Here is a 23836-nt window from a genome sequence, read left to right as displayed (position 1 = left end):
GCGGCCCACGAACGCCACGCCCACGCCACTCCTCTGCACAAGGCTACCGCTCCTCCTGGACCGATCCTTCTGCCCCATCCCGAGGACACGATGATGAGCCAGAACTTGACGGGCGCTGATATGATCAGGTTGAGGAAAAGAGTGATGGTGATGTTTGGATACTAATCCACGTTGTGTTGAGGTAGATTAAAGTGTAAATTAAAGAAAGCCTAAGGTATTGTTTGATTCACTAACATATAACGTTAAACCATGTTTGTTTAAGTCTAACTGTAATTAGATATCACAATAAAAACTGATACAAACGTGTATTTAAGCTTATTACCGTTGTCACTAGTACGTGAATTATTATCGTTGCCACTTATGTTACAAAATATGAACCAAACAGCACTTTTATGGACTAGTTTGAGAGCTATAAAACCGAAGAAAATTAGGGGGGCTAGATTTTCTTTCTTATTCAATTTTGATTAAGAAAAGAAATCTAGCTACTTCAATCCCCTCCGGTTTTCTCGCTCCCAAACGAGTCATATATGGTATACATTACCACCCGACCCACCCCATCCCGAGACCCGAGGACACGATGATGAGCCAGAACTGATATGATCAGGTTGAGGAAAGCAAGAGTGATGGTGAATTTGTGATGGTTGGCCGACTGGCAGTATATGTACTAGTAGTAATAAATAACTAAAACTGTCAATCGTGAAAAACACCTGCGCGCATATTTAACATGCTGAATCCATACATTCCTGCCTAGTCACTAGTAGTATTAGAATTGGCATGTGATTTTTTTTTAAAATAATAATATAAAGGACATGTAGTTGGAGAGAGATTTTTTTGAGTGCGGTCTTATTTTTATGCAACAGTACGTACTGGTGTTCTTTTCATCTTTTCCGTCCGCTTGCACCGCTTGTGAAGACATGTGATCAATCGTGTTGAGTGTTATTGTAACATTTGCAAACTCCATTTATATCTGTCTCCATCCATCCGGACTCCCGCGCGCCCGTGGCCCGTAAAAGACACCAACCCACTTCTCGAATCGAATCCAGGTCCAGGGACGCCGCTACCCGCCGTCCTTCACCCCCGCCATGCCAACGCTCGGCATCTCGCCGCTGCTGGACGCCTACTTCCGGCGCCGCTTCGCCGCAGCGGGCCTCGTGGAGGCCTCCGTCCCGCTGGACGGCGGCGCCACCACGGTCCACTGCTGGCGCTTCCCGCCGGGGTCCGCCGACGGCGAGGACGACGCCCGTCCCGTCCTGGTGCTCCTGCACGGCTTCGGGCCCCCGGCAACGTGGCAGTGGAGGCGCCAGGTGGGCCCTCTCTCGCGCCGGTTCCGCCTCGTCGTCCCGGACCTGCTCTTCTTCGGCGGCTCGTCCACGTCGGCGGGCGCCGGGCGGGTGTCCGAGGCGCGGCAGGCGGAGGCGGTGGCGAAGCTCGTGGCGGCCCTAGTGGCGCCGCCGGCGCGCGTGTCGGTGGCCGGCACCAGCTACGGCGGGTTCGTGGCGTACCACCTGGCGCGGCTGCTGGGCCCCGGCGCGGTGGACCGGGTGGTGATCGCCAGCTCCGACCTCCTCAAGGCCGACGCCGACGACCGCGCCCTGCTCCGCCGCGGCGGCGCCGAGCGCGTCGAGGACGTCATGCTGCCGCGCTCCCCCGAGCGGATGCGGCGCCTGATGCAGCTCGCCTACCACCGCCCGCGCCGCTTCACGCCTGGCTTCGTGCTCCGGGATCTCGCCCAGGTAACGGCAAACTCTTCCTCGATCCTGAATGGCTGCTGAATCCCTACACTTCACAACTCAGAACAATCGATAGAAGATGCAATTAATCGTGCTTCCGATCAAACAACAATGTCGATAATAATACGCGAGCTAGCCGTCGTGTTGCATTGCGATCTCGAATCCTCCCTTGGCCTTGGGCAATCTGGCTTGCCGCTCGGTTGCATGATTGCATCGGAGGAGTGTCGCATTCATGATTCATGCATGGCCAGATGGCCTGGCCTCCACGTCGCCTGGCCATGACGTGGCCCTGGATCGGAATTTTTGTTTCTGACGCCAGGTTTTCCTCGCCTCCCGGGTTTGGGGTTTCCCAACCCAACTGCCCTGCCGCGCTGAATCGCCATCAAGTCCCAACCGTTCCTCCGGCCGTGCCGCTCTTCCAATCGATCAACCAATCCTGCAGCAGTAGTAGTACAGGTCAGTGACCAGTACAAGCGCGTCGTCGCTTGCCTGCCTGCCTACCTGCATCCCAACAAACGACGATCCCCGACCCCGACCTCAGAGCGCGCGTCTAGACTCTAGACGTCCTTTCAGTGGGCCTTCCTTTGCTCGGCTAACTAGTGCAGTGCTGTGCAAGTGGCCAGTGGCCATATCGTAATTTCTTTGCAAGGAAGGGCAGCCATTCAGTATCAGTATCAGTCTTGAAAAAATACCAACAGTTTTGAACTGCAGCTTTACCTGTGAATAAAATTATATAAAAATTGCCTGCTTCCGGAGACTGAAATACACAACACGGTAATCCGTTAGTCATCGACGGCATGATTGCATGAATATGTATGCGTAACAGTGAGACTCTGCTGCTGCAGTATCTGTACAGCGACAAAGTAGAAGAGAAGAAGGAGCTAATCAAGGGGATAACGCTGGGCAACAAAGACAAGTTCCAGCTTACACCTCTCCCCCAGGTACTTTTTAGCTAGCTACAACACAACGCACTGCCATGCCATCTATGAGATCTTCTTACGCAACGCCGCCTGTCCGATCTTTTCAGGAAGTCCTTGTGTTGTGGGGAGAGCACGACCAGATATTCCCCGTCGAGAAGGCATTTCAAGTGGCAAGGTCAGTAGTACACAATGCTCATCTCACTCTCACCCAGTACGTACGATCTGATTTCACGTGTGGCGTGCGTTTGGGGCTTACGCAAAGGTAAATGCGAATGCAGGAAACTTGGAGCGAATGCTAGGCTGGAGGTCCTCAAGGACACCGGCCACATGCCTCAAGAAGAGGATCCAAAGCGGTTCAACGAGGCAATCCTCAACTTCTTGCTTCCAGCTCCAAAGTCGTCCTTGTAACGCGATATATATCCCATAGTTATTCACTTATTATTATTCAGGCCCAAGGATCACCGGAGAGTTCACGATTTCGATATGCACATTCTGCCCGATCAGTGCAGTCTTTGTCGCTTTGGTATCACCTCACCTTCAAGATTGATTATGGAGGAATTGGAAAGTATGTTATGGAAACTATTGCTATTTATCTGCCAATATATATCTTCCCGTGGAATGCATGCTTGGATTAATTTGTCATTTCTCGTGCTATTTAGCATGCTCCTGTTTGAGCGAATCATTCGTGGGATCAAATCAACGTATATTGCGGGTCAATTCCTTATGCGGGAAAAGGCACCGTCGCATGTGTGTATATATGTGGCCGGAGCGGTTATCGTGAACGTCCATACTTCTAGTCTCCATAGGGTAGGATTAGGTGCTTGCTGTAGTCGCATTGCTGAGCCGCAAAGTTGGTTGTTGGGCAATGGGCATTAGAAGTAAAGACCAATGGTAAGAGCAAGTTTCATAGTACAAGTGACTGTTGCTCTTTATTTAATGCAGGACTTCATTTGTCTCTCTTAGAGCATCTTCAAGAGATTCTTAAAATACTGATCTTAATCCTTATACTAGGGGAAAATCTTCAACAGTTACCTACGCACGGAAACGAATTACGTGAGACCCAGGTCCTTTGTTAATCTGTAAGACCTGATCTGTCTTTGCGCCACGTAGAACTCCGAATCTCAAAGCCAGAACTCACCACAACATTTTATGGGCCTTGGGCCATATCCTATCGGTAAAACACAAGCAGGAATTCCAACCGACGCCATCTAGGTAACGAGCAAAGCCTTGTCTTGCCTAGCGCCGCCTGTAAGCCGGAAAGGCTGATCATCTAGACGGCAAATCATCCCGACGGCAGCAACTGGTTGCACTCACGGGGACGGATTGACATCGGCAGTCTAATCACTCCGGCGACAGAGCTGATGGTACTTTAGAGATGGAGGTCAGTGATGTTTTTCTATGTTGTACAACAGAGTAATAAGATTAGTAAAAGGAAGATATATTTAGTTTGGTCTTTGCTGCTTTAGAATTGCTCTTTAGACCTGACAAACTACTTAATTTCGTGTTAATATTCATTGTAGGGCAATCATCAAAATTTATCCTTAGAACAAGTACCACAGGTTGGCTTAACTTTTGAATCTGAAGATGCTGCATACAATTTCTATAACTCATATGCAAGAAAGATTGGATTTAGTATCAGAAAGTGTCATGTTAAGTACAGAGTTGATGGTACTTTAGCTTCCAAGTACATGGTTTGCAGTAACGAAGGTCACAAGAATAGTAATCCGACACAACCGCCTAAGAAAGAACGTGCTTCAACAAGGTCAGAATGCAAGGCTCGTGTTCAGTTTTATATTTCCCGTGAAGGTATTTGGAAGATGCAAAAAGTTGAATTGGCACATACTCACCCTTTCACAAGTCCTGACAAGACTCATATGCTTAGATCACAGCGACGTTTGCTACCGGCTGATGAACATATCATTAGCAAAATGAGAGAAGCAGGGGTTAAGTCAACAGAAATATTTGAATTTTTTCAGGTGTGGTCTGGTGGAGCTGAAAATGTGCAGTTCTTGCAGATGGATTGCAACAACTTTATTAGTCGTGAGCGTAAAAAGTATTTGGAAACACAAGATGCAAAAACTTTGTTGGAATACTTAGAAAACAAACAAGCAGAAGACCCGTCTTTCTTTTATTCTGTGGAGCTAGATCCAGATAATGGCGGTCAAATTTGTAATTTCTTTTGGACAGATGGCCAGGCCATTGCAGATTATGCTTGCTTCGGTGATGTCATTTGTTTTGACACCACGTTTCAAACAAATAAGTCTGAAATGCCATTTGCCCCTATTATTGGAACAAATCATCACAGACAAACTATTGTTTTTGGAGCTGCACTATTGTTCAATGAAAGTTCGGAATCATTTGCTTGGCTGTTTAAAGCCTTTTTGAAAGCAATGTCTGGGAAAAAACCTAAAACAATTTTTACAGATCAATGTGCTGCAATAGCGAAGGCAATTATGATGGTATTCCCAAGCTCTTGTCATCGTCTCTACATATGGCATATATACCAAAATGCCGGTAAGCATCTAAGCCATGTGATTGCCAATAATCAAGAATTTTTGAAGGATTTCAAAAATTGTGTGTATGAAGAAAAGTCAGTGGAACACTTCAACTTGAGATGGCAAGAGTTGATAGCTACTTACAGCTTACAGGACAATGCTTGGATACAAAACCTGTATGATTTACGTGAACAGTGGGCCACGATATATAGACATGATTCATTTTGTGCTGATATGACATCAACTCAAAGGAGTGAAGGTATGAATAATGTATTTAAGAAAACATTTCGCAGGAAACTTTCAATTTCAGAAATCTTGGTAGAATATGACAAGTGCATCGCACGTCTTCGGCGGAATGAATTGTATGAAGACCATAAATCACGCAACTCAGAACCAATTCTTTGTATCACTTCCTTGCCATTGTTGAAGACAACCGCTAAATCATATACAAGAAACATGTTTTCTGCTTTCCAAGATGAATTTCAGAAACAGTTTACTCTCTCATCCACATTGATAAACTGTGCAAAAAGAGGCGTATATGGATGCAGGACACAAAACCAGAGTGGGAACTTGGCATCACAAAGTACAAATCTTTGTCGAAAAATGATATCCGTCACATTGAAATGTGCAGTTTCGGAAGAAGTTATGCAGCACTTGGAAAATGGTTTTGACAAGTTGACTCTGGAAGTTGAAAATTTACTAAGCAATATAACACTGGTTGAAAATAAATCTCCGGAATGTTTTCTTGAATGCACTGAAGAAGTTGCAAAAGAGCGTATCTCATTCAAAGCTCCTCCACATAAAAAAGGTGCACTAGAAAAAAGATCAAGAAGTGTCCTTGAGAGAAGAAAGAAAAATCATCGTACTAAGACAGCAAGGAAAGGTATTTGTACTAATTCAATATGTTTTTTCTTTCTTATACTAACATCCAAAAGATATTTTATACTGTCATATCTTTCCGCAGGAGCAGAATCAAAGCAATCATCAGATGCAAGACTATCTAAAGTTTCACAGATAATTGTAAGATAATCAAGAAATTTGAGTCAATTGTCCCATCTACTATTTATTTGAGTACTCAGATAACTTTGATTTTTTGTGTAGGAACAAGAGACAAATGTCACTTCTACTGACACTACTATTTTACCAATGACAAATATTAACTTGCCATTTGGAGAGAATCGAGAGATGCCCATGTTCTTCCCACCCATCCAAGGAGAATTTACAAATCTGTTACTTGGAACTCACTTTGAAGTTGCTACCACAACTTCTCGCCGTTTAGAGTTTGATGAAGACTTCCCTACCAAATCAACTACTTAGTGGCATTAAAGTTTGCTATGGTGTATTAAAATATATGGTACCATTATATTATGAATGTTTAAGTACTCTCATGGTTAAGTACACTTTATTTTTCTGGCTACATCATGGATTGACGAATGCTCGGCGTTTACATCAGGAACGTTTAAGCTACTCTGTTCAGCAGCTTCACGGTAAAAAAGCAAGTCGCCTGGGCTCCAGTCTTGAGAAGCGAATACGACCAAATATTGTATAGGCTAAGAATGTAGCACAGGCACAGGCTGCACAGCCCAGAAAATGTTACGGTGAGTTGTGGCTTTGAGATTCGGAGTACCACGTGGCGCAAAGACAAGTCGGGTCCTACGGATTAATAAAGGACCTGGGTCTCACGTGATTCGTTTCCCCTACGCACCATCCGTAAACTACCGCAGGCGGAAAAAATGTCCTCCACAGTGCAAACCTTCGCAGCCTTCCGAGCTCCCAATCGAGGCATATACTCTGTTCCCGCCTTCTTTTCACCGGTTCACGCCTTCGTTCACGCCTTCTTTTCACCGGTTTGTGCCAGCCTGTTCGTAATGTTCGTTTCATTTCCCGCGTCGAGTGCCTAGCTCTCACGTCTTCGCCAGCACCCTGCCGCATGCACCTTGTGATTAAATAAAACTGAAATGTATCATGCATCAGAGGGGAGACAAGCAACATACATGTGTTCTAGATTGTGAAAGCGACAAGATGAGACAAGATGAACCGTTCAATTTTTTCAACACCAGATCTAAAGGATTTTAACTCGATAATGTGCGGTCTATACATTTAGATTTTGAGAAAAAATCTTGGGAGTTGTTCGAGACGGTACCAGACCAACGATTGGAATTAAGTGATTTAGGGAGATCCTAATTCTCTTGTATTGGGAGATTTATTTTTAGGATCTCTTGGAGATGCTCTTAGATCAAGTATAATACTCCCTCCATCTAAAAATATAATTTGTTTTAGATTAAACATATATTCATTAATAAACCTATGGATGTAGTTTATATGTATGCCTGCATTCATTATCATTTTTTCGAATGTGGACGAAAAAATGGTTAGAAAGAATTATATTTTAGGACGTATAGACTAAAAGGCTATAAGATGGCTAAATGGTGAGATAAAGGAGAGAGATGAGGATAGAGAAGAGAGATAAGTTATAAACTTACATCCGGTATTGATACAAGAACCAAGAAGTTTTATGGGAGAGACAAGTGAAGTCATGTATTAATACGAAAGAGCTACTACTATACGGATGGGCTAAATGGTAGCTGAGAACATCCTTACAGCGAGCGATTGGCTCTATTTAATTCTTGTGACTAAGTCGATTATATGTTTACAATCCACTGCTCATCTCTCTTCTTATCTCTCTCTTCTACCTTATCATTTAGCTAGCTTAGACTGACTGTAGCGGTCGACGCTACCGCCTCCTCCCCTTGCATGTCGGTTGTAGGGGGCACCCTATGGCCGCAGCGGTGCCCCCTACAGCGCCCCCTACGTGTCGGTCCCCTTCTCTCTCCCCCAGATCTAGCGTGTCACTGTTCATCACCCTAAACACTGTGCTGTGGGTCCACGAGTAATTGTTAGTAGATAAAAAATTGATAGTTGGTATAGAAAATGATATTTTATAGTGGTAGTGGGGGTATAGGGGGAGTATTTAGTGGGAACCGCTGCGGGAGGTGAAAAATGGGGGGGGGGGAATAGGGGGAAAAAATTTAGGGGTAACGGTTGCGGATAGCCTTATAGCCTCTTAATACACTTGCTCTTAGGAGGGATCTGGGCGGTGAGCTTGGTGGATGAGGTGATGGTGGCTGGTGTCGGTGTTTAGCACAGGCAACACGCTATGTACTATGCAATGATTTTGTAGTTGGTGAGATCGACGATTAGCTCGATGGTTCGTGCAAAGCATGATGGGACTCGAAGGTTTATACATGTTCAGACCGCAGAGATTTTGAAAGGGAAATGTGCCCTTCAGCTATTTCTATAATGTTTTGGTGATTAGATGCACAATACACTATGTGTGAACTAACATAATATTGAACAAAGGAATATCTAAATGGATCAAGTGTGAAGGTACGTTCTATACACTTAGTCAATTGTTTTATGTGCTAAACTTTTTTGTCTAAGTGTCAGAAACTAAATTAAGTCAAGTCCAAAAGGAGCAAGAGGAGTTCAGCTGAAACAACCAGTGGGGCACCAGCTGGGGGTCACCGGATAGTGTCCGGTGCCCAGGCTGGCTCAGCGACGAACTCGCTGCTCTCGGGAATCGTCAGGGACGCCGCAACTAAAATTCACCGGACTGTCTGGTGTGCACCGGACTATCCGGTGAGCCAAAAGCGTCCGCACGAACGGTCGGCAGCGCGATCGACGCGCAATGAACGGGCGACGCGTGGCCAGAGGCAACGGTCACTAGGCCGCACCGGACTGTCCGGTGTGCACCAGACAGTGTCCGGTGTGTCAAGGGGACCGAGGGTTCAACGGGCGGCTTCACCAAACAAGGAAAGAAATTGTGCATTGTTCATGTCCGGTGCGCCAACAGATAGAAGGCAAGAATCGCCTACCAAATGGAACTCCAACGGCTCCTAGCTGCCTTAGGGCTATAAAAGGGACCCCTAGTGTAGGATCTAGGACACCGGCTAGAGGGGGGGTGAATAGACGGTTTTGACTAAAAACAACAAGACTAAATAAATTTAATCAATACAACAAGAGGAATAAATTATCTAGTGTCAATAAGTAAACAATGTATGAAAGACAACTACGGAGATTGAATACTTGAAGGACAATAAGCAAAGCACTAATCAATTGCAAGGCAATAAGTAATGCTAGAAGAAATAGACACCGAAATTTATCCCGTGGTATCGGTGATTTGCCGATTACCCCTAATCCACGTTGAGGTGGACTTCAAGCTCTCACTTGCTCCTCTATCAAGACACAACTTGATCTTTGAGCCAAGTGGACAAGAAATCACTCAATACCTCGATTTCACTAATGTCACCTTTGCCGCTCCGGCGAGGTAGGCGCAAACCCCTCACAATCCACACCGCGGCTTCTCCACAATCTTCTTGGAGAGCTCGACGGAGACAATCACCCGAGCCGTCTAGGAGGCGGCAACCTCCAAGAGTAACAAGCCAACGACGCTTGCTCGGTGTACCACCTAGTGCCTCAAGAATCACCAAATGATGCAAATGCACTAGGAACCCTCAATCTCTCACTAGAATGCAATCTCAAGCAAAGAGTGTGAGAGAGTGAGTTGGAGGATCACAAATGAGCTCAATGTGTGCAAGGAATGGCCAAGAGAGACTTCTCACACGAGCTACCCATCTATTTATAGACCCCCTTCTAAAACCAACCGTTATGTGCAAAAAGGTGGCAGTCTGTGCACACGCGGACCGTCCGCGCCCTAGGGCCGGACGGTCCGCCGTACATATAACGGCTATAAAGACCGTTTGAAAACATGTCAGAGCTGACTCAAAAGGTGGGTCCGGACAGTCCGCCCTTCAAGGCCGGACCGTCCGCGACCTGGCAGAATGAAACACCCGAGTCTCGGATCAGAAGAGGTTAACACACGCAGACCGTCCGGCTATAAATCCCGGACCGTCCGCGACCTGAGACATTACTGTCCGGACTGGCCCACCGGACAGTCCGTAGTACAAATCAATAAAAACACACAGTCTCTGTCCAAGAACGAGTTTTACACTTGCGGACCGTCCGCCTATAATTCAGGGACAGGCCCGAAGCCACCCTTCTCTGGTCATGACTACGGACGGTCCGGCCCTAAGGCCCGGACGGTCCGCAGTGCAATAGAACAAAGTGTCCACACAAACGGTCAGACTTCGGACCTCTCTGGAGGATCGCGGACGGTCCGCCCCCAAGGGCTGGACAGTCCGCGCGACCAAGACTTTGCAATTATCAAGCATGTTTTTTGAATGAACTTTTAACTCACGAAATGAGAAGCGCTGTTAGTCCTCATGCAAATGCAACTACTTGATGCTCTATGAGGCACTAAGTTTTACACAGATCTGAGTCATTGACCCCTCTTAATAGTACGGCTATCTAGCCTACTAATCCGGTCAGGTATCTTCTCTAAACTCCTCAAGACCGGCAAAAGTGAAACCTATATTATACCTTTCCCTTCATTTGATCCACAACCAATGCGTATGATTCTTCAACATTTCCTGTTCTATGTGGTCCAACCCTGCATTCTTATTTCTCCAAGAATCGTTAGTCCACAAGCAGTTGTCATTAATTACCAAAACATTACCAAAGGGGCCTAGATGATTCACAATCTCCCCCTTTTTGGTAATTGATGACAACACCACATAGTATGTTAAAGAGAAGTTTAGTTTCTCTAAATCTCTCTCATACCTAAGGTATAAGATAGATCTTGGAGATGAGTTTCATAAGACTTATCTTGATTTGAAGTTCTGTCCGAGAGATAGATAAATCCCAATGAAAACTCAATATGTAAGAAGGGCCCCCCCTAAGTGTGTGCAGGATTATTTGAAGCTGAAGATATAACACACATAATATATTGGAGTTTGATGGAGACTTTCCTACAATCATGATTATCGAGGCATACAAGAGATAATCCGTAGAGTGAGCGCATCAATTATAATCACACCTCGATTAACCACACACAGAGTAATTTGAACTAAAACATAGTTCATCCCACAGAATATTACAGATAATAGTCCACAGACATACGATATAGAGTTAACAGATCAAACCAGAGCGTAAGACATAAACTAATGCAAGCGTCATGAAAAGGTAAAATGTCATGAAAAGATAAAATGCATATGCATGGTCTTAATGTCCACATAAAACCACCAACTCCCCCTGAAGGAGATGCCAGACAACTTCTCTTCCACTTCTCTCCCCCTTTGGCATCAATTGCCACAAAGGAGAAGCCTCACTGATCACTCGGCGGAGGATGCATGTTGTAATAATGAGTGCTGAAGGTGTCAAACAGGGAGGAGAACTGGCTAAAATCCTGCTGGAGCTGCTGCTGCCTCTGACTTATATCATGCATGTTGTCATTTGTAGAAAGATTGTCAAATTGACTGGAGAGAGCACCCATGTTATCTTGAAAACTCTGTTGCATATTATTCAGCCTGGACATGATGGGATCAGTGACATTTGTGTGAATTTGATCGCGAAAATCAGAAAATTCAGAGTTGAGTGCATCCCAGTTACTGTCAAATCGAGACTGCATGTCATCGAGGCGGTGATCCACATGTGTCATTAGGCCCTCAAAGCGAGTATCAATGTGAGTCTCAAGCCCTTGCTGCAGATTGTGAAAATAAGGATCAAAGTATCCTGGAGCAGGCTCCCAATAGTGCTGAGGCTGAGGAGGAGGTGGAGGAGGAGGCATCTGCTGGCCCTCAACATTAGGAGCGGCTCCACCCTCATAGCCAGGGTCTTCCTCATCATCTGGAAAGGGAGTGAGTGGCCTGGTGAGAAACCCTATCTCATTCTTAAAAGGCCTGAATGGTGTGTGAACAATCTCACATGGGCCCTCAAATCTTGTCTTGGATTTGATGAGAGCCATAATGTAAGGAGCATATGCTAAATTTTGATTTTTGTCCATTTTCAAATCATTAAGCTGTCTCATCATGAAAAGAACAATGTTCATGACTTCACCATTCATGATGTGCTGGATGATGTTCCAGAACTTATCCCGTATTTTACTCTTATCACCACTCTTGGGAAGAATGGTGACTCTGGCAATCTTGTTGATTACAGCAGGATGATGTATGAGTCCTGCTGTCTCCCCAAACCTCCTGGGTATACCAAGCCTGGCTGGCTCATAAAACTGCACAAAATCCTCAAAATTATCTTCAGTATAAAGATCCAGCCCAGCAGAAATGGTGCCATAGTTCAGACTGTTTGCAGCGGCAAAGTCAGCAAAGGAAGCAGAATAGCGCTTGAAGCCAGTCATCCAAGTGATAGATTCTGCTTCAATATCAATTTCTGAGGTAGCCAAGAATTGTTTAACAGCCATTTCATTGAAATATGTGCGTTGTCCCATAAACTGATATAAGCCACATGTTTCAAACTTAGGGATGAGACCCTCCATGACTGATTGACTGAGCAAGAAGGACCAATCTATCACCTGATGCTTGTGAAAATTGGTATCCACCAGGGTGCCCCAAAAGACATCAAATTGCGGCTGAGTGTGGAAAAACTAGATATTTGTATCAGATGGCAGAGTATACTGGTTCACAGTCCGTCTAGAGCAGTACTCAGCCATAGAGAACCTGCGCTTTGGAAAGGTCCACCCAGAAATGTCAATGGGATAGTCAGGATGAACATGGGGAAGGTCCTCAGTATCCATAGAATCAGTGCCCCCAGCTGAGGATTGGGCCTCTGAATCAGTGGTCGGTGTATAATCATCATCATCACCTCCACGAGGACGCTTTGATTTGAAGCGACCTGCAAGTTTCTTGCGGAGACCACCAAAACCACTGCAATAATGTGACAAACATCCATGACTAAATAGTTGATATCAATCACCATTATAAGAGGAATGGAATTGTAATGCTCTGCCAGGGTCCGGACGGTCCGCGCTAGGAGGCCGGACTGTCCGTGCTAGAGGCCCGGACTGTCCGCGCCAACTAGGTGGACGGTCCGCGACCGACCAGTGGCGACCCAAGGAACCCTAGCCGCCACAAATGTTGAAATGAAGATTGTGCAGAGAATACCCATTCAACTGAGTTCAAAATTTTGCACAGCAATCATATGGAGTAATACTATCAATTCCATCAATTAGATATGAAAAATCACTGCTTAATTTCAGATCAGAGAAGAAACCCAAATAATCTCAAACCTGAAGAGATTTGATGAAATCCACAAGATTTGAAAATACCGTGATGAAGACATGTTGATGGAATGTTGCCACAAGCTATCGGACTGTCCGCGCGCAACTTTACTTCACCGTCCGCGCACACTCGACACAGGAGAGTATTGGGCGAGTGGAGAGCACGAGAGAACAAGCGAATGAGCGCAACTGACAAGTCTGCGACCACTGTCCGTTTTTACTTCCCTGTCGCGGACGGTCCGCGCTAGGGCGGCGGACGGTCCGCGCCCTGATGATTTCAGACTGTCTGCGAGGCTGATCGGACTGTCCAGTGCCTGATGCTGCGGACGGTCCGCGGTCCATGGGCGGACGGTCCGCGGCCTGATACTCATTTTTCCAATTTCTGTCCACTTGCTGATTGTGAATTTTGAATCCGAATTGGGGCTCATATATGGACATTTTGACCAATCCAAAAGTTAGTATGCATGCATATACATATGATGTAATTGAGTAATGCAAAATTTGTGAATTAAACTATCTAGAGCAATTCGGAATAAAAAATGCACCAAAAATACCAAATAAATAGCATAAAGAGCATATTTAGACCCAAGATGCAAAACGACACATGTGTGATCAACTTCAAGCCACATTTGAGAGATCGATCACATTCATTTCACTTCTTAGAGAACAAAATCTTGTTTCATCCAAAGGCTTTGTAAAAATGTCTGCTAATTGATCATCCGTGCCAATGGAATAAATAGAGATATCTCTCTTGCCAACATGATCCCTTAAGAAGTGATGCCGTATATCAATATGCTTGGTTCGTGAGTGTTGGACCGGATTGGTAGCCAATTTTACCGCACTCTCATTATCACACATGAGAGGCACATTCTTGAAAATAATTCCATAATCCAATAAGGTTTGTTTCATCCATAATAGTTGAGCACAACAATTTCCGGCCGATATATATTCCGCCTCGGCGGTAGATAGAGCAACCGAATTTTGTTTCTTAGAAGACCATGAAACAAGAGATCTACCAAGAAATTGACAACAACCGGAGGTGCTTTTTCTATCAACTTTGCACCCCGCATAGTCCGAATCCGAATATCCAATTAATTCAAAGTGAGCACCTTTGGGATACCATAGACCAATATTGGGAGTATACTTCAAATATCTTAAAATTCTTTTAGCGGCCTTCAAGTGAATCTCTCTAGGTGAAGCTTGGAATCGAGCACACATGCATACACTAAACATAACATCGGGCCTAGATGCGGTAATATAAAGCAAACTACCAATTATTGAACGATAAAGTTTTTGATCAACCATAGTACCTCCTTCATCTAAGTCTAGATGACCATTTGTTGCCATTGGAGTCTTGATAGGCTTAGCATTTTCTAAACCAAACTTCTTGAGCATGTCCTTCAAATATTTTGATTGACTTATAAAAATTCCATCTTTCAATTGTTTGATTTGAAGGCCAAGAAAGAAGCTCAATTCTCCTATCATAGACATTTCAAATTCTTTTGACATCATTTTTCCGAACTCCTCACAAAATAATTCATTAGTAGATCCAAAAATAATATCATCAACGTAGATTTGACAAACAAATAAGTCTTTGCCAATTCTTTTAGTGAATAGAGTAGTGTCAACCTTCCCAATTTTGAAGTCTTTGGAAAGCAAGAAATCCCTAAGCCTTTCATACCAAGCACGTGGAGCTTGCTTAAGCCCATAGAGAGCTTTAAAAAGCTTGAACACATGGTTAGGTCTTTTGGGGTCCTCAAAACCGGGAGGTTGTTCAACATACACTAGTTCACTAATCTTACCATTTAGGAAGGCACTTTTTACATCCATTTGGTAGAGCTTGATATTATGTGCACAAGCATAAGCAAGTAGAATCCGGATTGCTTCTAATCTTGCTACGGAAGCGAATGTCTCCCCAAAATCCAATCCTTCAATTTGAGTATATCCTTGTGTAACTAATCTTGCCTTGTTTCTTACTACCACACCATCTTCATTGTGCTTGTTGCGAAACACCCATTTTGTACCAATAACATTGTGGTTCTTTGGTCTCTCAACAAGCTCCCAAACTTCATTTCGAGCGAAGTTATTTAATTCTTCATGCATTGCATTCACCCAATCAACATCAAGTAGAGCTTCATCTACACGGTTAGGTTCCATACAAGATACAAAAGAGAAATGTTCACAAAACGAAGCTATGTGAGAGCGAGTTTGAACACCCTTACTAATATCACCCACAATTTGATCAACCGGGTGATCCTTCACAATGGAATGATGAATTCTTGATACCGTTTGATAATTGCTTGATGAAGCATTAGGAGGAACCGAAGGTCTTGAAGTACCTTGATCATGAGCATCCATGGTTTCATTAAGTTGTTGGCTTTGGTGATCTTCCTTATTTATAGTTGAGGATGAAGGAATGACAATCACACTATCTTCATCATCATCTTCCTTTGGTTTTATTTCACCAATGGCCATTGTTTTCATTGCATTTATCAATTGAGTTCCCCCAACATCATCGAGATTATCACCCTCATCTTGAGACCCATTTGTTTCATCGAATTCAACATCATATGCTTCCTCAATAATACCATGAGTTTTGTTGAAGACTCTATAAGCCTTACTATTTGATGAATATCCAAGAAGAAAACCCTCATCACATTTCTTCTCAAATTTAGAAAGCCGGCTCTCCTTTCTCAAAATATAACATTTGCAACCGAATACCCTAAAATATGAGATATTTGGCTTTCTACCAATGAGCAATTCATATGGAGTTTTCTTCAAGAGCTTGTGACAATATAGTCTATTTGATGAATGACAAGCGGTATTTATTGCCTCGGCCCAATAAGAATCCGATATATTATATTCCGCTAACATAGACCTTGCCATATCAATAAGAGTTCTATTCTTTCTTTCAACAATACCATTTTGTTCCGGGGTATATTTGGAAGAGAATTCATGTTTGATACCCTTGTCATCACAATATTGATCAATTCTTGCATTTTTGAATTCCGACCCATTATCACTTCTAACCTTTTTGATGTCGAAATCAAATTGATTTTGAGCCAATATAGCAAATGACTTGAATGTTTCAAACACATTGGATTTGTCTCGTAGAAAATAAACCCAAGTAAATCTTGAATAGTCATCCACAATCACAAGACAATAAGAATTACCACCAATACTTACAAAAGATGTGGGCCCAAATAAATCCATGTGAAGTAATTCCAAAGGACGATGAGTGGACATTTGACTTTTATTTGGATGAGTGTTTGCCACTTGCTTACCGGCTTGACAAGAGCTACACAATTTGTTCTTTTCAAACTTCACATCTTTTAAGCCTCGAACTAAGTCATGCTTGGTTAACCGATTGAGTTGCTTCATCCCAACATGACCAAGTCTTCTATGCCATAACCAACCTAGTGAAGCTTTTGAAAATAGGCAAGTTGTGAGCTTTGCCTCATTAGATGAGAAATCAACAAGATAAAGATTTTCATGTCTAAAACCTTTAAACTTAAGATTGCTACCATCAACACTAGAGATAATAACATCTTCAACCGTGAAATTGCAACAAAATCCTAAATCACATAATTGAGCTACGGAAAGTAAATTAAAATTCAAAGACTCAACCAATAGCACATTTGATATAGAATGATCATTTGAGATAGCAATTTTACCCAAACCTTTAACCTTTCCTTTACGATTATCTCCAAATGTGATACTATCATAATTTGAGCAATCTTCCTCACTCATTTGGGTAAACATTTTCATATCCCCGGTCATGTGTTGAGTACATCCACTATCCAACACCCAATGATTCCCTCCCGCCTTGTAGTTTACCTACAAAAGGAAATCAATCTCTTTTAGGTACCCAAACTTGCTTGGGTCCTTGGATGTTAGTGACCAAGGTCTTTGGTACCCAAATAGCTTTCTTTTTGTTTCCAACAATTGAAGTACCAACAAATTTAGCATGAACACCTTTTGCATTGTGAGAAAGAACATAACAATGCTCAAAACAAGTGGAGGATACATTTTTGAACTTGGGACAATTTTTCTTGACATGTCCCTTTTTGTGACACTTGTGACACACTTTGTCACATTCTTTCACAAACAATGTCTTTTGCTTTACAAAAGCATTCTTTCCTTTCTTGGGAACATATCCAAGACCTTCGCGGTTGAGAGAGCATCGTTGACTTCCCAATATGAAATCCAATTTAGTCTTGCCACCATATGCCTTTTCTAAGTCATGAGTTAGAGTATTTATTCTATCTACTAACACTTCATTCTCAACAATAATTTTTGATTCATCAAGAGCAATGTTATCATTGAGAGAAATTTTGCATTTATCACAAATAGAGTTAGTAGGTAGTGGTTCACTTGTAAGACTATCAAGTAAGTCACAAGTGACTCCAACATCCTTAGTGGCCACCTCAACTTCATGCACAATAGATGATTTTTGAGCATCCGCAAGCTTCTCACAATTTTCTTTGAGGTCATTGTGAGAGGTCTTGAGCTCCTCAAAAGACACTTGGAGGTTTTTATACAATTCCTTCAAGGTCTTAAATTTTTCTTTTTCTTTGTGCATGTAGTCATCGGCCTCACCTAACATTCTAACAAGATCATCATATGAATAGCCATCATCATCAACATCATCGATATCATCATCATCTTTTACATCATTTAAATCGGTGATGATTTTTACCTTAGCATCTCCCTTTGCCATGAGACAATGGGGGGATGAGAAGAGTGAGGGAGCTTCCTTGATGGCAATTCCGGCATCAAGCTTGGATGAGGTGTCATCATCATCATCATCCGAGCTATCATCCAAGTCCCATTCAACTAAGTAGGCTTTGCCATCTTTCTTCTTGTTATAGTATTTCTTCTTCTTCTTGTCACTTTCATCTTTGCCCTTCTTCTTCTTGCTTGGGCAATTCATGGCAATGTGACCGGGTTCCCCACACTCAAAACATTTTCTATCATTGAAAGCATTTCTTCTAGATGTTTGACCTCTTCTAGGTTGACCTCTTTTCATCTTCATGAATTTATTGAACTTCCTTACAAATAAAGCCATGTCACCATCACTCTCACTTTCATTTTCTTCATCATTGCTATCTTCTTTTTCAATTGCCTTTGAGGCCTTGGCTTTGAGAGCAATAGATTCATTTTTCACCTTCTTTGCCAAACTTAAAGCATCGGCTTGTGACTTCTTGAATATATCTTGAGTGAGAATTTCTCCCAATACTTCGGTTGGAGAAGTTGTAGATAGATCACTCCTTACTAGCATTGTCACAATAGTCTCATATTTCTCCGGAAGTGATCTAAGGAACTTGTGTGTGAAATCCACATCCGGTACATTAAAACCAAGTCCTTTGAGTTCATTTACTATCTCATTCAACCGATTGAACATATCGGATACACTCTCATCTTCTTTCATAATAAATTGCTCAAACTTCCATTTGCACACATATAGTTTGGCACTCTTCACAATTGTAGTTCCTTCATGAATCTCCATTAGTTTTATCCAAATCTCATGAGCGGTTGTGAGATTCTTGATATGATTGAACTCATTTATATCAAGAGCATCATAAAAGACATTCATGGCTTGATCATTTGTGAGGATATTCTCATTATCACTAACGGATGGTTCATCTTCCTTCAATACAACAAATCCATCCCTAACAATTGGCCAAATCTTTCCACCCATTGCTCTAAGATGTATTGACATTCTTATTTTCCAATAATCATAATTGTTTCCATCAAAGTGCGGTGGCTTCCCAATGTGCACATTGTTGTTACTAGCCATTTTGTCCCACTCCGGGATGATTAGATCCACAAACAATGGAGTCCTCGGCTTCGATACCACTTGTAGGATCTAGGACACCGGCTAGAGGGGGGGTGAATAGACGGTTTTGACTAAAAACAACAAGACTAAATAAATTTAATCAATACAACAAGAGGAATAAATTATCTAGTGTCAATAAGTAAACAATGTATGAAAGACAACTACGGAGATTGAATACTTGAAGGACAATAAGCAAAGCACTAATCAATTGCAAGGCAATAAGTAATGCTAGAAGAAATAGACACCGAAATTTATCCCGTGGTATCGGTGATTTGCCGATCACCCCTAATCCACGTTGAGGTGGACTTCAAGCTCTCACTTGCTCCTCTATCAAGACACAACTTGATCTTTGAGCCAAGTGGACAAGAAATCACTCAATACCTCGATTTCACTAATGTCACCTTTGCCGCTCCGGCGAGGTAGGCGCAAACCCCTCACAATCCACACCGCGGCTTCTCCACAATCTTCTTGGAGAGCTCGACGGAGACAATCACCCGAGCCGTCTAGGAGGCGGCAACCTCCAAGAGTAACAAGCCAACGACGCTTGCTCGGTGTACCACCTAGTGCCTCAAGAATCACCAAATGATGCAAATGCACTAGGAACCCTCAATCTCTCACTAGAATGCAATCTCAAGCAAAGAGTGTGAGAGAGTGAGTTGGAGGATCAAAAATGAGCTCAATGTGTGCAAGGAATGGCCAAGAGAGACTTCTCACACGAGCTACCCATCTATTTATAGACCCCCTTCTAAAACCAACCGTTATGTGCAAAAAGGTGGCAGTCTGTGCACACGCGGACCGTCCGCGCCCTAGGGCCGGACGGTCCGCCGTACATATAACGGCTATAAAGACCGTTTGAAAACATGTCAGAGCTGACTCAAAAGGTGGGTCCGGACAGTCCGCCCTTCAAGGCCGGACCGTCCGCGACCTGGCAGAATGAAACACCCGAGTCTCGGATCAGAAGAGGTTAACACACGCGGACCGTCCGGCTATAAATCCCGGACCGTCCGCGACCTGAGACATTACTGTCCGGACTGGCCCACCGGACAGTCCGTAGTACAAATCAATAAAAACACACAGTCCCTGTCCAAGAACGAGTTTTACACTTGCGGACCGTCCGCCTATAATTCAGGGACAGGCCCGAAGCCACCCTTCTCTGGTCATGACTGCGGACGGTCCGGCCCTAAGGCCCGGACGGTCCGCAGTGCAATAGAACAAAGTGTCCACACAAACGGTCAGACTTCGGACCTCTCTGGAGGATCGCGGACGGTCCGCCCCCAAGGGCCGGACAGTCCGCGCGACCAAGACTTTGCAATTATCAAGCATGTTTTTTGAATGAACTTTTAACTCACGAAATGAGAAGCGATGTTAGTCCTCATGCAAATGCAACTACTTGATGCTCTATGAGGCACTAAGTTTTACACAGATCTGAGTCATTGACCCCTCTTAATAGTACGGCTATCTAGCCTACTAATCCGGTCAGGTATCTTCTCTAAACTCCTCAAGACCGGCAAAAGTGAAACCTATATTATACCTTTCCCTTCATTTGATCCACAACCAATGCGTATGATTCTTCAACATTTTCTGTTCTATGTGGTCCAACCCTGCATTCTTATTTCTCCAAGAATCGTTAGTCCACAAGCAGTTGTCATTAATTACCAAAACATTATCAAAGGGGCCTAGATGATTCACACCTAGGCGCATGGAGCAGTACACCAAGCCTCCATTGAACATCCTAAGACGCTTAGACTCCACAAGCATGCATTCAGATCATTGTGTTTGAGATTCGAGCACTTGTTGAGTTGTGAACTCGTTGCGCTGTGTTTGTGTGCTCGTTTCTTGACTTGTGTGCGTGTCGCTGTTGTGACTCTAGCTCTTGTGTGTGTTTCTATTCCCTCCCTTGCTCTTGTGGTTTTCATTATGATCAATATTGTAAGGGTGAGAGGCTCCAACTTGTGGAGATTCCTCACAAAGGGAACATCTGCTATAAGGAAGAAAACTGTGGTATTCAAGTGGATCATTGGATCACTTGAAAGGGGTTCAGTGCAACCTGAAAGGGAATTAGGCTTACACCTAGTTCCTATATAATTTTGGTGGTTGAATTGCCCAACACAAATCTTTGGACTAACTAGTTTGCCCAAGTGTATAGATTATACAGGTGTAAAAAGGTTCACACTCAGCCAATAAAAGACCAAGTTTTGGATTCAACAAAGGAGCAAAGGGGCAACCAAAGGCACCCCTGGTCTGGCGCACCGGACTGTCCGGTGTGCCACCGGACATGTCCGGTGCACCAGGGGGACTCAGACTCAAACTCACTACCTTCGGGAATTTCCAGAGGCGACTCGGCTATAATTCACCGGACTGTCCGGTGTACACCGGACAGTGTCCGGTGCGCCAAGGGAGGTCGGCCTCAGGAACTCGCCAGCGTCGGGAAACTCCAACGGCTCGTCCACTATAATTCACCGGACTGTCCGGTGTGCACCGGACTGTCCGGTGCGACTCCGGAGCAACGGCTACCTCCGCCCCAACGGCTCTCTGTGGTGCAATAAATGCGCGCGCAGCGCGCGCAGGAGTCAGAATCGCCCATGCTGGCACACCGGACAGCAAACAGTACCTGTCCGGTGTGCACCGGACACCCAGGCGGGCCCACAAGTCAGAAGCTCCAACGGTCAGAATCCAACGGCAGTGATGACGTGGCAGGGGGCACCGGACTGTCCGGTGTGCACCGGACTGTCCGGTGTGCACCGGACTGTCCGGTGCGCCATCGAGCAGACAGCCTCCCAACGGCCACATTTGGTGGTTGGGGCTATAAATACCCCAACCACCCCACCATTCATTGCATCCAAGTTTTCCCACTTCTCAACCACTTACAAGAGCTAGGCATTCAATTCTAGACACATACAAAGAGATCAAATCCTCTCCAATTCCACACAAGGCTTTAGTGATTAGCGAGAGAGATTTGCCGTGTTCTTTTGAGCTCTTGCGCTTGGATTGCTTCTTTTCTTTCTCACTTGTTCTTGTGATCAAAACTCCATTGTAATCAAGGCAAGAGGCACCAATTGTGTGGTGGCCCTTGCGGGGAAGTTTTGTTCCCGGCTTTGATTTGAGAAGAGAAGCTCACTCGGTCCGAGGGACCGTTTGAGAGAGGGAAGGGTTGAAAGAGACCCGGCCTTTGTGGCCTCCTCAACGGGGAGTAGGTTTGAAAGAACCGAACCTCGGTAAAACAAATCCGCGTGTCACACTTCATTATTCGCTTGCGATTTGTTTTGCGCCCTCTCTCGAGGACTCATTTATATTTCTAACGCTAACCCGGCTTGTAGTTGTGTTTATATTTGTAAATTTCAGTTTCGCCCTATTCACCCCCCCTCTAGGCGACTATCAATTGGTATCAGAGCCCGGTGCTTCATTAGAGCCTAACCGCTCGAAGTGATGTCGGGAGATCACGCCAAGAAGGAGATGGAGATCGGCGAAAAGCCCACTACAAGCCACGGGAGCACTTCATCGGAAGAGTCCCGCACCAAGAGGAAGGAGAAGAAAAAGGACTCCTCCAAACGGAAGGAGAAAAAGTCTTCCTCTTCTCACCACAAAGAGAAGAAGGAAAAGTCTTCTTCCCACAAGCCGCATCGGAAAGGCGACAAGCACAAAAGGATGAGGAAGGTGGTCTACTACGAGACCGACACTTCATCAACATCGACCTCCGACTCCGATGCGCCCTCCGTCACTTCTAAGCGCCAAGAGCGCAAGAAGTACAGTAAGATCCCCCTACGCTACCCTCGCATTTCCAAACATACACCTTTACTTTCCGTCCCATTAGGCAAACCACCAACTTTTGATGGTGAAGATTACGCTAGGTGGAGCGATTTAATGCGATTTCATCTAACCTCGCTCCACAAAAGCATATGGGATGTTGTTGAGTTTGGTGCACAGGTACCGTCAGTAGGGGATGAGGACTATGATGAGGATGAGGTGGCCCAAATCGAGCACTTCAACTCTCAAGCAACAACAATACTCCTCGCCTCTCTAAGTAGAGAGGAGTATAACAAAGTACAAGGGTTGAAGAGCGCCAAGGAGATTTGGGATGTGCTCAAAACCGCGCACGAGGGAGACGAGCTCACCAAGATCACCAAGCGGGAAACGATCGAGGGGGAGCTCGGTCGGTTCCGGCTTCGCAAAGGGGAAGAGCCACAACACATGTACAACCGGCTCAAGACCTTGGTGAATCAAGTACGCAACCTCGGGAGCGTAAAGTGGGATGATCACGAGATGGTTAAGGTTATTCTAAGATCTCTTATTTTCCTTAACCCTACTCAAGTTCAATTAATCTGTGGTAATCCTAGATATACTAAAATGACCCCCGAGGAAGTTATTGGGAATTTTGTGAGTTTTGAGTGCATGATCGAAGGCTCGAGGAAGATCAACGAGCTTGATGATGCCACCACATCCGAAGCTCAACCCGTTGCATTCAAGGCAACGGAAGAGAAGAAGGAGGAGTCTACACCAAGTCGACAACCAATAGACGCCTCCAAGCTCAACAATGAGGAAATGGCGCTCGTCATCAAGAGCTTCCGCCAAATCCTCAAGCAAAGGAAGGGGAAGGACTACAAGTCCCGCTCCAAGAAGGTTTGCTACAAATGTGGTAAGCCCGGTCATTTTATTGCTAAATGTCCCATATCCAGTGACAGTGACCGAGGCGACGACAAGAAGGGGAGAAGAAAGGAGAAAAA

General features: G+C 44.4%; 1 protein-coding gene across 1 annotated transcript; it reads left to right on the top strand.

Moving 5' to 3' along the window:
• The first annotated feature begins 1014 nt into the window (after window positions 1-1014).
• LOC100192059 (uncharacterized) lies at window positions 1015-3248 on the top strand. Its single transcript, NM_001137482.1, has 4 exons — window positions 1015-1733; window positions 2576-2671; window positions 2758-2825; window positions 2929-3248. The coding sequence occupies exons 1-4, from the start codon at window positions 1083-1085 to the stop codon at window positions 3056-3058; spliced, it is 945 nt and encodes a 314-aa protein (NP_001130954.1). The 5' UTR covers window positions 1015-1082; the 3' UTR covers window positions 3059-3248.
• Window positions 3249-23836: the final 20588 nt, after the last annotated feature.

This window comes from Zea mays, chromosome 7, assembly GCF_902167145.1.
Source record: "Zea mays cultivar B73 chromosome 7, Zm-B73-REFERENCE-NAM-5.0, whole genome shotgun sequence".
In the NCBI taxonomy this organism is placed as follows: domain Eukaryota; kingdom Viridiplantae; phylum Streptophyta; class Magnoliopsida; order Poales; family Poaceae; genus Zea; species Zea mays.
The sequence above is the reverse complement of the archived record's forward strand: the minus strand, read 5'-3'. Positions and strand labels throughout refer to the sequence as shown.